The 15,960-nt window shown below is 44.5% G+C and overlaps 1 protein-coding gene across 1 annotated transcript in view; it reads right to left on the reverse strand.

Annotated features, from left to right (window-relative positions):
* Positions 1-2,595: 2,595 nt before the first annotated feature.
* The window catches only part of Tdrd12 (tudor domain containing 12), a 69,597-nt gene continuing 56,232 nt past the window's right edge, over positions 2,596-15,960 (reverse strand). The window contains exons 23-31 of the mRNA XM_041654669.1: positions 15,653-15,863; positions 12,494-12,586; positions 10,123-10,295; positions 5,288-5,397; positions 3,731-3,794; positions 3,542-3,655; positions 3,298-3,451; positions 3,149-3,215; positions 2,596-2,690 (exon numbers count right to left, since the gene is read on the reverse strand). Of these exons, the coding sequence (XP_041510603.1) occupies positions 2,596-2,690; positions 3,149-3,215; positions 3,298-3,451; positions 3,542-3,655; positions 3,731-3,794; positions 5,288-5,397; positions 10,123-10,295; positions 12,494-12,586; positions 15,653-15,863 (1,081 nt within the window). The remainder of the gene's footprint in view (positions 2,691-3,148; positions 3,216-3,297; positions 3,452-3,541; positions 3,656-3,730; positions 3,795-5,287; positions 5,398-10,122; positions 10,296-12,493; positions 12,587-15,652; positions 15,864-15,960) is intronic.

Genomic DNA, 15,960 nt, shown 5'->3' on the forward strand with positions numbered 1-15,960 from the left:
AATTCTCTGTGTTAAGGTTCTTAAGTAGAGGTAAGAGATGTTTCCAGACGTTATCAGGAGTGCTAGATGTGGATGCACGATCAGGAGGCAAAAGCAGGTAGATCTCTGTGACTTTGAGACCAGCTTGGTCTACAATGAGTGTTCCAGGCCAGCCAGAACCTTGTCTCAGAAATAAACAAAACCCACGAGATAGCAGGAGGCGTTACCTAAGAGGACTAGTGGTGAGGGAGGGGCTGCAGAACAGCATCTCTATTATAGTACATCCCACTCAACTGAACAACGGGGAAGCTGTGGAGGAAGCTGAGGAGTTAGCGCTTGCCTAGCACATGCAAGGCTCTGTGCCTGTCAGGGCAGAGAACAGTAACTACAGGCAGCCCTAACCTGTCCCCTCCGCCCTTATATGAAGTTGCTGCTACTTTTGCTCAGTTCGACACAGACCACTGGCAGGGTTTTAAATGTGCTTTTATCCTCCCTCCCCTCCCCCAGTGCTGTCACTCCCATGTCTTACCATGTGCCATGCACAGCTGGTCTCTGCCCATTGCAACTGTCCAAGGGACTCTGTTGGTGTCAGTTTCACCCATGCCCATGCCCCAACTTACACGGGCACTTTGCTTTCTGCAAAGTGTGAATAGAATGTTACATTGCATTTGACCCAGAGCAAAACACTGTGAACAACACATTTCTGTAGAACACTGGGGCTTTATTGATGATCCACCACATAATAATAATAATAATAATAATAATAATAATAATAATGCTCATATCACATAGGAGCAACTTTAGAGCACAGACTCAAGTATTTCCACCTCATATTTTAAAAATTTACCCCAAACAGTACATTTTAATATACTACAGAAAAGAACTGATTGCTTGCATAGCCAGCCTCCGATGCGCCACAAAATGTTGCTCAGGTTTAAATATTGGAAAATTTGGCCATGTGAAAAAAGAAATGATTTAAACAGAGCTGTCCCCACCATTTCCCTGGATCTTCTGAGACAGCCTGCTACTTGCACACTCAGTGTATCCAGTGCTACCACCGTCCCCCACCAGCTGGGTGGACCTGCATCCGTACAAATACAAATGGACAGCGGCACAGCCCAGCCCCACCGCTGAATTGTTCCAGCAAGACACCATGCTTTCTGCTGTCTCAAGAGCCTCTTTGCTTTATGGTCATTCTGATATTTGCCAATCAACCCGAGAGTCACAGCGGCAGAAAGGATGTGTTCCTGGTAGCTGCCCAGGCTGGGCACAGGTCTGCCCCTCTGCACTGCTGCTGTCCAAGTCAGCTGCCCACCCTACACAGCCTCTTTGGCGCTGCATGTGCTCAGGTCTTATTTTACAGATGAGAAAACCAAGAGCCAACAAAGGCCCAGCCCTGCTCTTGGCACAGCAAGCCAAGAGTTTGCCTCAGGCTGTGCAGTGGCTCGCTATAGGGAATTACAGAAGTCTGGACAGATGTGTTTCTATTTTTAGTTCAGTTTTATGACATTGGGTCTTATAAAGCCCAGGCTGACCTGAAACTTCCTGGTCCCCATTTTTACCTCTCAAATGCTGGGCCACCATGCCCATCTTCACTGTATTTTCTGATATAAAAAGGAATAAATTCTCGGGGGCAGTCATTCTCAACAGCGCTGTTTCATCCATGCCTGTCTCACTTCTAGGAGAAACTGATACAGAAATGCTATGCACAGGATTGGCTCACCTTCCCAACTATTTCAGTGATGTTTAAATGGTAACTACACACACTCCTCCCCCAAACCTTGGCGGTCCAGCCTCATTCAAGGTTCCCACTAGAATTTTCAGGACTCACCTTACCTGGGTTTTCTCAAGGATAACTATACACTACATAGACACTGGTCCCCTTAACATTTCTGAAAGAAAGTTCTGCCATGTTTGCCAAGGTTCCTGCAGGCCATTGATCCCACTGAGCTGAACCAAGTCTATATCACCTTTGGGAAAAGAAGTCAGTTTACTTCTCAGTAGCTCCCAAAATCTGCAAAACTTAAGGAGTATTTGTATGGTGGCAGCAAATCCATCTATGTCAAGGGGAAAGGGGCGGAAAGCAGCAGCTGGGTGTAAATTTGTAAGGTGGAAACCAGCTTCTGCGGGTAACAAGTTTTGAGCAGTGTCACACACAGGTCTACACGGCAAATGAGGAGACTAGTCCGTATGACACATCTTCCCTAACGTCACAGCCTGCGCTCCGTCACTCTAGACTGAGGCATCAGAGTGAGCTAAGAGTCAACGAGAAGACACGCTGGACAAGCTTGTTTATGTTAGACCTTCGCTTGAAAAGACATTTTGGAAACAAAATCTCCTTATATAGGCCAGGCTGCCCCCAAACTTGTAATCCTCTGCCCCAGTCTCTTGAGTGCTGAGATGAAAAGTGTCCCCAGTGTTCTGTGTCCCTTCCTGGACTCTCTGACAATCTTATGTCTGCCCGCTTTCCTTCAGTTAAGAACTTCTCATCCCCACCCAACCCCAGCGCCACACAGTATAGTGACGATTCACTCTCCAGGTGAAAAGCTTCACACGATTTGTTTCCGTGGCTCAGTCACACAGCAATGTCCGCCTCTGTTCAGCCTTCTCACAGGCTCACTCGCTGTCACTCCCATCAGTAGTGCTGGAAGAGGTGCCGCTGTTCTCAGCCAAAACTGCCACTTTGCAGGACAGGTTTTTAGAATTTACAACTAGAAAATTTGGTATTATTAAAAATGATTTAGTATAGGTGAACTGCCCACCCCCATTATTTTGGTCAGTGCAGCAAATGTCCCATAGGTCTAGCTCTGTTTTCCTCACAAATTATTTAAGCAAGCAATGACAGGTAAAATGCCTCTGCTCGTAAGCAAGTAGTTCTCCTGGTAAGAGAGTTTCTCAGGTGTGTTTAAGACCTGATGGTATAGTTCCATTGAGCTTTCCTACCATACAAGGGTTCCATCCTCTGCACTCAAAATATTTAAAGAAGCATATTTATCACTAAATATCATTATGTACCCATACTAGAACATTTGGCACCAAAATCAACTCCAGTTTTTAGGAACTTACATTACCTATTTCTACAAAGGCAGAAACCCTAAGAACAGCTGGTATGTCAACCCACTTTCACTGCCCCAGCCCCCAAGCCCAGGAGCAGGGCTGCCCATCTCACCCTTGGAGAAGGGGCTGTCCTCTTCACATTCCTCCCAGTGATCAAAGTCAAAAGCCACGTTAGGATGCTGTGTGACAAACAGTGGACGCAGGTCAGTAAGTGCAAAGAGCTCAGGGTTAGGCGCAGCCAGTACAGGCATGCCAACTCACCCTCTGCTTGAGCAGGCCACGCCAGCGTGCCCGTTTCTCCTTTGCAAGTGTGATTAGAGGTTCATCGTCTTTAATTACACACTTGCAGTCATCTTTCCTTATGTCACCTTGCAGCTCCATATCAGCCAAGTAAAACTTGTCTCCTACCCAGGCACTGGGTTTACAAAAAGAAATAAAGTTGGCCATCTAAAATGTAGTGTGTGATTTCAATTTTACTTTATCACACACACACACACAGACCTACCTGAAAATGACTCTATCTGTAAAGAATTTACACTTATAATCTTTGACATTCCTTATTTTTATCTTTAAGATGACCACATCATCTTTCTGGAACCACTTTATCTGTGGATAAAAGCTAGAAGGAAAGAAAGGGGTTGCACTTGTTAGCTCCCTGCAGCGTCCAGGGAGGGCCAGGCGCAGCAGCACGTACCTTCTCACGTGTGGTTGTGGAGTTCTGCTGATGGAGTCACTGCCAGTGTCTTCAGATAAAACTTCTGGACAAAATCAATGTTAAAATTTCCACAGGTTATTTATATTATAATGCCCACTTTTTCAATACCCAAGGCAACTTTTACATGAAGAATTTATGTTAAGAGTATAAATTTCAGCTGGATGTGGTGGCCCACACCTTTAATCTTAGTACACAGAAGCAGGCCAATTTTTGTGAGTTGGAAACCAGCCTGGTCTACATAGTGAGATTCAGGACACCCAGAGATATGTAGAGACCCTGTCTCAAAAAGCAAACAGAAAGAGTATAATGTCATAAAAACTTAGGTATCTAGTAGCAAATGACGATTAGAAGAAACTAAAATGCACATCATTTAGGAAACACTACCTAACATATAATAGACTTCCAGACGGTAAAGCGCTTTGTGCCCCACTGCTGGCAGTGTGCACACAGAAACCCAGGCTTCCTGTGCTCCCTCAACCTGCAGGCTTCCAGAGCAGCTCAACACATGGACGGAACTGCTGCTGAGCAAACATTTTCTAAGACAATGGAATTTAGACTTCTCTACCTAAAATATTTAAAATTATCATTCAAAACTTAAAACAAGGCTTTAGGTTTCAGTTACAGCAATGCAAAAAATAAGGGTTAAGCAGCTTTCATCACAATATACCCTCCTGAGAAACAACCTTAGTGTTTCCCAATAAACTCTGGTATATTCAAATTACAGACTATAACCTAACAACTAAAACAAAACAAAACAAAAACAAAACCAAAACCAACTCTGGCTATAATGCTAATGACTGGAGGAAGCCACAGGCTTTGAACTCAGCAAAACTGATAGGGACGGGAATAAGAAGAGCTGATCACTAGGGAGGGCTCTGGAAACATCCAGCCGAGGACGCGCACAGAGACAAACCCGAAGCAGCACTGTAGAAGAATGGCTGACTGACAGCACTGTGCTCCGCACCTCACAGGGAAATGTGCAAAGACCAGAGTGGGCACGGGACTCACCAAGACCAAGGTTTCAAAACAAAGGAGATTTATTTGCCCCAGAGGTAAGGAGGGAATAAGAGACAAAGACAGGAAACAGAGGACAAGGGAGAAGGGGAAAGAAACAAGGAGGGGGAGGGATATTCGCCCCAGAGGGACAAAGGACTGCCTCTGGATAGAGAAACAGACAGACCCATAGGCAAATGGCAATGTCAGTCTATAAAGAGAAAGGGGAAACCCCTGAGCTGGTTTGTTTTGATAGGGCATGCAAACTAGGGTAGCCCAAAAGGGATGTTTTATTGTGGGACTTCAATACTGGACCTTGGTAGTCAGTCTCAGGAAGAAGAAGTAGTCAAAGATGGGAATGGGCCTTAGTGACTAGCTTTAGGAATATAATCTAACAGTTTAGTGAGACAGAGGGAATGGGGGAGGACAAGACCTGCCAGAAGTATGTTTGCCAGCTCAGGCTTGCTAGAGCCATTTCAAAAGGAAAGCCTAAATATGGGAAAATCTCGACTTGGAGATACGTATCTTAAATGCAGCACTAACCAGCCTTCTGGGTGTCCAAGTCCACCTTGGGAGCAGCACTTTTTTCTGTGTCTCCATCTCCTTGTGGAGTACCCTGCAGACACATGGCATCTTCCACTGTGGTAGGTGTCCTGGAAAGAACAGCCAAAGGTTAACTGGACTTAAGGAGACTCCGGCAAAAGAGGGCATAGACATTAAACAACCTGCTTGTCAACTGGAGTCGGACCTCCACGGAGCCTCTGTGACTTAATGGGCAATGGCAGTGTAGAGCCGGTCAGCTTTGTCCAGTGTGCCCTTGTTCCAAGTAAGCACATGGGAGCAGAGGAAGGCACGCACTCATTTACTCAACACAGCCTCTCCTTCAAGCTCACCGAACCTCTGGGAAGAAGGGCTGTGTGTCCCACTAAACAGAAGAGCCAAGTGCAAAGCTAGCTTAACTTCCTCCCCACCGGTCTCCTAGAATGTCTTCCCAGAGTCTGTGTTACCAGTTTGGGCCAACCTCTAGAAATACTGCTCATACAAAAGGAAGTATCACTAAGGTAGGGGCAGGCAAGTGACTCTCCAGTTCCGAGGTAAGATGAGGTGGTTGAGAGGTTAAGACTAAGATGTGGCTTTAAAAAATCCATTTACATCTTTTTTATGCACACAGAAGCCTATTACATCTAACACAACACTCTCTGATTTTTCCTATTAGCTACCCATAGATTATTTCATTCAGGTGACTGTGTCTGCCCCCCTCTATATCTATCTATCTAGATATAGATATAAAGATCTAGATATTGATCTATACATATATAGGTAATAGACATAAACATGTGTATATAGATCTATAGACCTTTCTATATATCTATAAATATATTATCTATAGAAAGATATAGCTCTCTCTCTCTATACACACACACACACACACACACACACACACACACACATTGCAGTCAAGAGCAGTGGTGTGATGTGGGATGTCCTTCTGTATGTTGTGAATATGTATTCCTCTCATTGGTTAATAAAGAAGTTGCTTTTGCCTATGACAAGACAGAATAGAGACAGGCAGGAAAGCCAAACTAAATTTAGGGAATAAGAAAGGCAGGTCGAGAGAGATGCCAGTGAGCTGCCCATAGAACAGGAGGCCAGAACACTTAAGGTAATGCCTTACATGGCGACTTAGAAATGGGCTAATTTACAAGTGAGAGCTAGCCAATAATAGCCTAAGCCATAGGCCAAGCAATTATATTAATATTAACCTCTGAGTGATTCTATAAGCGGTTGCCGGGACCAGCCAGTGCAGGAGAGAAACCGGTCCAGCAGGCCTGGACAAGACAGAGAAAAAAAAAAGCCTCCTGCTACAGAGATGCATGACTTTAATCCTAATTTTGGGAGTCAGAGGCAAGATGATCTCTGAGGTCAAGGACAACCTGGTCTACATAGTGAATGAGTTCTAGGACAGCCAGGGCTATGCAGAGACTGTGTATAAAAAATTAAAATATATATGATGTGGGATTCACCTCGGTATGCTATGAATACATTTCATTACCACTGGTTAATAAAGAAGCTACTTTGGCCTATGGCAGGGCAGAATAAAGCCAAGTAGAAAATTCGAACAGAGATATATAGAGAGAATAGGCAGAGTCAAGGAGCTGCCATGTAGCTGCTGAAGGAGAAAGACACCGGAATCTTACCAGTAGGCCACAGCCTCATGGTGATACATAGAGTAATAGAAATGGGTTAATTTGGTTTCAACTACTAGCAGGGATCCAGGCAAGATGGGAGAGCCTGATATATCCAGGGCACATCCATGGTGGGTTCAATTCCCAAACTCAACCCCAGGCTGCAAGATCCTCATCATGATGATCAGGCCATAGAAAATGCTGGAGGTACTTCCCAAGAGATCCTGCTTGACGGTCATGCCCCTGCTGCAGTTCCTGACTCTGGTCAACCCATAGTAGCTGAAGACAAGACTTATGTATCAGAGGATGAATGGCCAGCCACCGTGGAAGCTTCTGTTCCTGCCGCAGCTGTAGCCAGAGTCCTTATTTCAACTTCTGACAGCTCAGTCAGTGGACAGCAGAGGATCTGACACACAGGAGGACGTCAGTTCTGAGCCCACAACTCGTGCCAACATGGCACAGTCCAAACCAAGACCACTAATCTAAGAATTTGGAGACTGGTGGTGCAGGCAAATCTGCATTAGTGTCAGACCACTCTAGTCCATATACTCAGATTGTTTCCAAATAAATTAAAACATTGATTAAGTTAAAAAAATGAGTTAAGATACAAGAGCTAGCTAGGAAACACCTGAACTGTTGGTCAAACAGTGTTGTAAATTAATATAGTTTCTGTGTTATTATTTGGATCTGGGTGGCTGGAAAACCAAAACACAGTCTCCGCTTACATATATATCACCATTATTTTGACTTTTTTTTTTTTGGTTTTTTGAGACAGGGTTTCTCTGTAGCTTGTAGACCAGGCTGGCCTCGAACTTACAGAGAACCGCCTCCTGAGTGCTGGGATTAAAGGTGTGGGCCACCACTGCCTGGCTGATAACTGTTGTCTTAGTTAGGGTTTCTATTGCTGAAATAAAATACCATGACCAAAAGCAATTTGTAAAGGGTTTGCTTCAGCTTACAGCTCCAAATCACAGTCCATCATTGAAGGAGGGCAGGGCAGGAAGTCAGAGCAGGAAACTAGAGGCAGGAGCTGATGCAGAGGCCATGGAGGAGACCTGCTTACTGGCTTGATCCTTCTGGGTTGTTCAGCCTGTTTTCTTATACAACCCAGGACCATCCGCCCAGGGATGGTACCCCCCATAGCAAGTTGGGCCCACCCCCATCAGGCATCAATTTAAAAACTTCCCTGAAGGCTTGCCTATACCCCCATTTTATACAACTCCGTTATTCCAGGTTCCTAAGGGTAGGCATTTATGGGATGGGAATCAGGTCAGAGGTGCTCAGAACTAGATTTAGGTTCTCTGTAAGAACACAGACACTCTTAACCACGGAGTCCTCCCTCCAGTCAGATCCCATAGTTTTTACTTGCTCATTCTTCCTAACAAATAAGCTGAGCCCAGGCCCCTTTCATCTCATAACTGCACACTGTCAAGTGGAGACTCGAGGTTTTGGTTCTACCTCTAGTCGGTGTCCACACTTTTCTCTCTGATAAGCTTTTCATACAACCACACTCTCCTCTCCTTTTCCTTGAGATACAACTTCATTCATGAGCCACGATGGGCTTCAAATGTACAGCAATCCTCCTGTCTCAGTTTTCTAAACCCTGGAATTACAGACAAGAGCCGGCATGCCCAGCTAGGTACAAACTTTGGAGCTCACACAAGCTGTGTCTATCTTCCCTCTGAGGCTGCTAGTACACTGAATTAGTTACTTTTCTCATTTATGTTACAAAATACTGATATAATCAACATAAGGAAAGGTTTATTTTCTGACTCACCTTTGAGGGTTCAGTCCATTGTGGGGAAGGCATGGGTGCAGGGGCAGCATGAAAGCTGGTACTCAGCTCACTCTCTTTGTTGTCTGGGGCCCCGCCTATACGATGGTGCTCCCCACATGTAGGCAAACCTTTCCATCCCAACCCAACCCAATCTCAAAAGCCCCTTAGATGCAAGCCCAGGAGCTTGTCTCCTAAGTGATTCTATAACCCATTAAGGTGACTATCACTTCTCACAGTGACTTCACTGCATATGGTTACTATTCAAAATTGCTCTGGCCACTGGAAAATATTTACATTTATTATACTTTGTATATAATATTGCATCCCTTAGCACACAGATGGAGATCAGAGTTGATTTTCTTGTTCCAACATGTAAGTTCTGTCAATCAACTTAAGGCCATCAGGCTTGGCAGCAAGTGCCCTTATCCCCAGAGCCATCCTGCCAGTCCACAGCCAGCATGGTGTGACACCTCAATATGATCTGCAATAGCCAAGCCATGGAGTCACGCTAGCTGCCCACCAGTGGTGAACGGATAGAGAAAATGTGGAGAATACACACAATGGAGTTTTACTTATCTGTAAATCTTAAATCATGTCATTTGTGGGAAAATAGAACTAAAAATCATTGTATGAAGAGAAAGAAGCCAGACTCAGAAAAATATTGTATCTTTTTTCTCATATGCAGAATCTACTTTTTTTTTTAAAGATGTCAAAGTAGAAAAGGGGAGGAGGAGGATGAGAGACAAGACGGAGAAGGGATAGAAGGGCAATGGCAATATGATCAAAGAACATTATGTGCATGTATGAAAATGTCATGATGAGATCCATTATTCCCTGCAACACACGCTAATACAGAAGAAAAACTAGTGGGCAATAGCAGTAAGCACAACTCAATCCCACCTGTCAGAAACCATCGTGAATCAGAGCAGCACATGTGCAGGGGAGGGCACTGTGTCCTGACTGACATCTTCTTAGCCAATAGCACAGTAGGTAAGCATCATGACAAGCTCAAAGGGCACTAAGTGCACACTTAGATCTACAGTTCTACACACAGGACAGATGAATGTATACTCAGTGTCAGGAACTACAGCCAGAGCAAACAAAGCACATGTGTATCCATTCAAGCCAAGTACAAATCCAGGGAGTTCCATCGCAGTTTGTCACCATCCCCCCCACTCCGGCCCCGTGTCCCAAGTGGACTATCAAACAGCACACTGTGCTATCTGCAAATAAAATGTCAACAAAAGTCCTTTCTGTAAAAGAAACAAAACAACATGCCTGAGATTTGTTTATACTATTCCAGCAACACTAGGGGTAAGCTGGTAAGTCCCGAAAGCTCTTAAAGCTGAGTCTAGAGCACGGAGATTGCTCTAACTTAACACAGCTTTTCCAAATGGAGACAGAAATGCACTTACGAAGTCTGGCCCAGAAGGTCCTCGAAAGCTGGCAGTTTGGCTTCTTTGCATAGTTTTTTCAGTTGTTCTATGTGTTCTGAATTATCAATACCCATTCCCATGGACAAAATTTCAGCTCGAACATTATAATCAATGATAGAGGTTTTTAGATTTGATAGTTTTGTAACATGCACCTTCAATCAAAGGGGGAAACATTTGTAAGAGTCACATCTGCATCTTGACTGGATCACAGCACTTTCACAACCTCTCAAGACTTCCTGCTAGTCAGGTGCACTTGGATACATGACTCAGTATGCAAGGGCTTCCGACTGCAGCAGCCAGTTACTTTATCACTAAGGTGATGGCAGAATCCTCTAAGTCCTGCCCCACACTGCGGAGAGCTATGGGCAGAACCCTGGTATGACACCCTAATATACAGCAACCTAGGATGCTGTAGCCAGATACTCTTCTTTGGATTCTCTGACAAGGCTCAGAGTCCTCATGGAAGGACTCCTCCAGTCAGGGCTCTAAGTCCTGTGTTCTACACTGTTTCTATCTATCTATCTATCTATCTATCTATCTATCTATCTATTCATCCATCCATCCACCCACCTTTTCTCTAGCCAAAGCATTTCAATTTGTGCAATTCGGCAAGCTATGAAAATCTGCAACAGTGGATTCCTCTGTGCAGAAGTGTGGACACAGGTCAGGTACCTTTCTGTGGAAGAGCAGGGATGGAAACAGGCTGGCTGATGGAGGAAGGTCATTGGCTAATAAAGGAACTGCCTTGGCCCATTTTATTGGTTAGAGGATAGGTGAGAGGAGTAAACAGGACAGAACGCTGGGAGGAAGAGGAAGTGAGGTCAGTCTCGACAGCTCTCCTCCCTGGAGCAGACGCCTGAGAGAGACGCCATGCCCTGCTCCCGAGAAGAAGCTCCGACCCAGGATGGACTAGGCTAGAATCTTCCCGGTAAGACCGGTGCTACAGTTTATTAGAAATGGGTTGATCGGGATATCAGAATTAGCCAGTCAGGGCTAGATAGAAATGGGCCAAGCGGTGTTTAAATGAACACAGTTTGTGTGTTGTTATTTCGGGCATAAGCTAGCCGAGCAGGCGGCTGGGGTGTTGGGGACGCAGCCCCGCAGCCCCTTAATACTACAGCTGGCCCTGCTGCACATGTTCCTAATGAACCCTGGGCACACACACTGCACTGAGGGATATACAGAAGAATTTGCCTTCACTCAGAGTGATGGGGAGAGTTGCTCTGGGAAGGGAAGCCAAGCTGGGGTGCTGCTCCCCTCTTGCCCCCGGTGTGTCAGTAGACACTGTCATACACTTTGCAGCTGTGGAAACATGTTTGCCAAGAGGGTTTTCTTTTTTACTTCATATTCTGATGGCATTTAAAAAAACTCCTTTGCTTAATAAAGCTTCCTTTTTCTCTAATAAAGAACAATTCCAGTCTGATATGATGACACTATTTAAAACTCCTAAGTACCTACCTACCTGCTCTGGTAATCGATACTTTCTGTTCCTAAAAATGACTTTTTTTTCTTATTCATAAATCTTATACTCCAATTTCCCACCTGAATGTGTTAAAACTTTTCCATCTTTGTGAATTTTACTTTGAACAAGATGGGAACTGAATCCTTTAAATATTCTAAATAATAATGGATAAGGCTTGTCTAATACAGAAGAACTGTGAAGAATCCTTGAGGTGCAAGGAGGTAGGGGCAGTGTCAGTAGGGACGTACAGGCCTGAGCCACACGTCACTGTGTTACACTTTCCTCTCCATGCTGACCCCAGAGGAGGAAGTCTCATCTGCTCTTTTCCCAAACATGGAACTCAAGGGTGCACTCCAGTCTTAGCACCATGGAGCTCAACAAATGCCCAGTGAAGACATGAGGCCGACACTGTGAACATAGCTGAGTGCCAAGGACTGCACTCCTCATGCTAACTACTGAGCATGCCCCATGGTTTTAGGAACTAGGAAAGGCAGGCACTGTGGCAGCAGACACTGATTTGTGACTTCTTAAACGGGTTGGACAGTGGGCTCAGAAGCCCCCACAACCGTCTGATTTATAATTCAAGGGCAAAATGAAACACCACTATACATTCTGGAAAATGCCACACACAGTAAAGACTCATGAAAGTCAGTTATGTTACAGATGTGTATTACACACAATGCCTGCTGCTTGACTGTCACCATGTAAAATATCCCACCAGACAAAACCAAAACCTATACCAAACCTATGACCAAACATTAAAAACATCTCTCCTAACGTAGAACCTCAAATAAACCTTCATTTCTAACAAAAGACTAGGGTCCTTTATATCATTTTTTTGGGGGGGGTCATCCAAACAGATTCTTTTGGAGAAAACTGAACACTTACCATTGGATCAATCCAAAGGGTATTTCCCAAGGCTAGAACCACTTTGGCATCATGCATTTTCCCAACAATCTTATGATGAATGTATCTAGTAACCTGGAAAAAAACCTCACTTTTGTTATTCAACTGAGGCTTCAAGCAAGCATCTCATCCAGCATAAACTGTATGGAACATAGTACATCTACACATTGTACCTGCTTCTCAACAACTCTATATGAGGTTAGGTAAGCATTAGCCCCATTTCTTTTCAAAGATGCAGGAACTTGTCCAAGACCTCATGTAAGTTCTGAAAACTGGTGAGGATCCATGCCTTTGGACCTGTAATGTTCTTTCTCACTATGGCTGGTGAACCCATCTCCACCATCAACCCACAGAAAGCCATCAGCATCTGGAAGTTTCCTTCCTTGACAGCTCAGTAAGTGAAGTAGATGCTCTGCTTGCTTTTCCAGAAGGCATCATGGCCACAGACCTCTCTGTAACCAATGGCACACAACTGAGGGCCCTGCTCGTTCACAGGCACACTACCACTTTCCTCCCTGGAAAGACCACAGCAGACAATGCATGTCTGAGTTCTCTCTCTCACCTATCTGAAACCCTATAATGCAGAACAGGAGAGAGCTGGCCCTCGTCCTGAGTGTTTTGGTGCCCTTTGGACAGTGAGTAAACTGGGAACACCAACACAAGAGAACTTGCCCCATGTGCTGGCTAGTTTTGTTGTTTTGGGTGTTTTCCCCCCTTTCCTATACAGGGTTTCTCTGTGTATCTCTGGCTGTCCTGGAACTCACTTTGTAGACTAGGTTGGCCTCAAACTCACAGAGATCTGCCTACCTCTACCTCCTGAGTGCTGCGATTAAAGGCATGCACTCCCACCACCTGACATGCTGGCTAGTTTTATATCAATTTGACACAAGCTAAAGTTATCTGAAAGGAAGGTACTGCAACTGAGAAAATACATCTATAATTCAGCTTGTAAGGCATTTTGCTAATTAGTGATTGATGGGGAAGGTCCAGTCCATTGTCTGTGGTACCATCCCTGACCTGGTGGTCTGGTTCTATAACAAAAAAAAAAAACAAAAACAGGCTGAGCAAGCCATGATAAGCAAACCCCTCCATGGCCTCTGCATCAGTTTCTGCCTCCAGGTTCCAGCCGTTTCCTTCAGTGATAGACTACAGTATGGAAGTGTAAGTCACATAAACCATAAACCCTTTCCTCCAGAACTTGATTTTGGCCATGGTTTCATCACAGTAATGGAAAGTCTAACTAGGACATCACACTTCTTTTCTTGTTTTTTTTTTTTTTTTCGAGACAGGGTTTCTCTGTAGATTTGGAGCCTGTCCTGGAACTAGCTCTTGTAGACCAGGTTGGCCTTGAACTTGAAGTTACAGAGATCTGCCTGCCTCTGACTCCCGAGTGCCCAGCTGACATCCCATTTTTACACTAAGGCTGTCTGTCAATGAGAGTCTTGACCAAGTCATTTTTACAGACCTAAAGGACAAGGACTATGGCTTTCTGGCTGATGGCTGCAGAACTCAGCACAGCCCCTCACACACAATGGACACTCAGTAAGTTCTTATTAGAACAAAGGAGAAAAGTTTCCAGCTGAAAAAAGTTAAATTTGAAACATCAAGTTTGCATCTTTTTTTTTTTTTTTTTTTTTGGTTTTTTCGAGACAAGGTTTCTCTGTGGTTTTGGAGCCTGTCCTGGAACTAGCTCTTGTAGACCAGGCTGGTCTCGAACTCACAGAGATCCGCCTGCCTCTGCCTCCCGAGTGCTGGGATTACAAGTGTGCGCCACCACCGCCCAGCTCAAGTTTGCTTCTTTATCCCTAATACTAATTTACTTTCTAGGTAGTATTTAATCCTGTTTAAAACCCAGTCTGTTTACAACTTCATTACAATGGCTTATCTCATCTCCCACTAGCCAGCTTCCACAAACCTAACCTTCTAGAAACAGGTGCATTATCATGAACCGTTGCTCTGGCAATGAATAGGCCCTCCATCCATCTCAGACTGCCACAGTGGGGTGGCCTTCTGTGTTACATTGCAAGGAGCAGGGATTTTTCTCTGCTGTTGATATCCTATCTGACTGATGACATTTTATGACTCCACAGGGTCCAGAGGAAATGGCCTGTTCTGGCATCTCTCTCTCTTTTTTAACCAGTCCTCCCAACTCTGACAGAATCGCTTGGCCTCCCAATGAACATCCCTAACCTGTGCCCCTATTTTCTCAGGAACTCCTCACACTGTTTTCTTTGTCCAACTAAAGCCATTTTTTTAAAACCATGATCCATACGTTATACGTTCTAAGACAGCACTAATGATAATGGCTACTGCTAATTCTGCCAGGTAAGAATAAGTCCATTGCCACAGTTTTGAGCCAAATTTAAAGCAAGCTTTAATTAAATACTGGTTAGGAAGACAGACTCTGGCAAGTCCACTCCTGGGTTCACATGAAATGGCAATGAGTCACATTGTGCAGAGGCCTAACAAGGCAAATCTATAAGGCCACAGCATTTCCAATCAGGTCTAATCAGGGCAAGTATACATCCTGACATGTTTCCGACATATTTCCTGCCTACCTCCCGCCACATTGATCAAGCACGTCCAGTGCAGCTGGGTTAAACAAACTTACTTAGATGATCGAGACACATGGCTTGTTTTCTCTGGTAAACAATAGCCTCCAGCATTTCAGGAATAGCTGTTTTTGGGCAAGGAGCTTACAGGTTAGAGGCATTTTTGTTTCATGGATCTCTTAGGCACAGTAATTAAAACATAGAACTTAACTTTGGTTCTCCCACTACTATGCCAGTGAGCTTGGTACCTCTATCACGGGTACTAAAGTCCACTTACGGAGACACACAGTACTGTCTTACAACAGTAAAGACCTCAGTAAATCATGCTTTTAATGACCTAAATTGCAAAGCAAAGGTTCAAATTTAAGACTCTAATACACCAGAAACTGTAGTCTCTACTGCTTACTAAGCTGACCCAAAACACTGTTTGAATCCAGGAGTTCATGATTACTCTTGGCAACACAGTGAAAGCCCATGTTAAAAAAAATCCCTCTACATATAAACACTTGAAAAAAGCACAGCTCTTTGTATATTCTGGGTTAAATGCACTGTGTAAGTCAATAAAACACAAAACGCTAAAGTAACCCACCTTTGGGTTCCATTCAATTTCACTGTCAGCTGGTTTCACCCTACAAACAATGAACTCCACAGCCTGAGGGGGCAGAGTGTGGAACTTCTCTGGGAGCAGCAGCAGCTTGTCTCTTGCGATGAGCTTGGTCCTGCCTTCATCTATGAATTTCACCAAGACATTCCCCAAACCCCAGTTGTCTTCCTTCTGGCTCACCTCCAACACTTGAACCCTAAAGAACAACAGAGACATCAGGGAATCCAAAAAGGAAGGCACCTTACTCTGCACACAGCAGGAGTCCTTCCATGACAGACTGTCTAAGGCACGGA

Source organism: Microtus oregoni, unplaced genomic scaffold (genome assembly GCF_018167655.1).
Source record: "Microtus oregoni isolate MIOR12 unplaced genomic scaffold, Mior012 000006F_ref0000085, whole genome shotgun sequence".
Lineage (NCBI taxonomy): Eukaryota > Metazoa > Chordata > Mammalia > Rodentia > Cricetidae > Microtus > Microtus oregoni.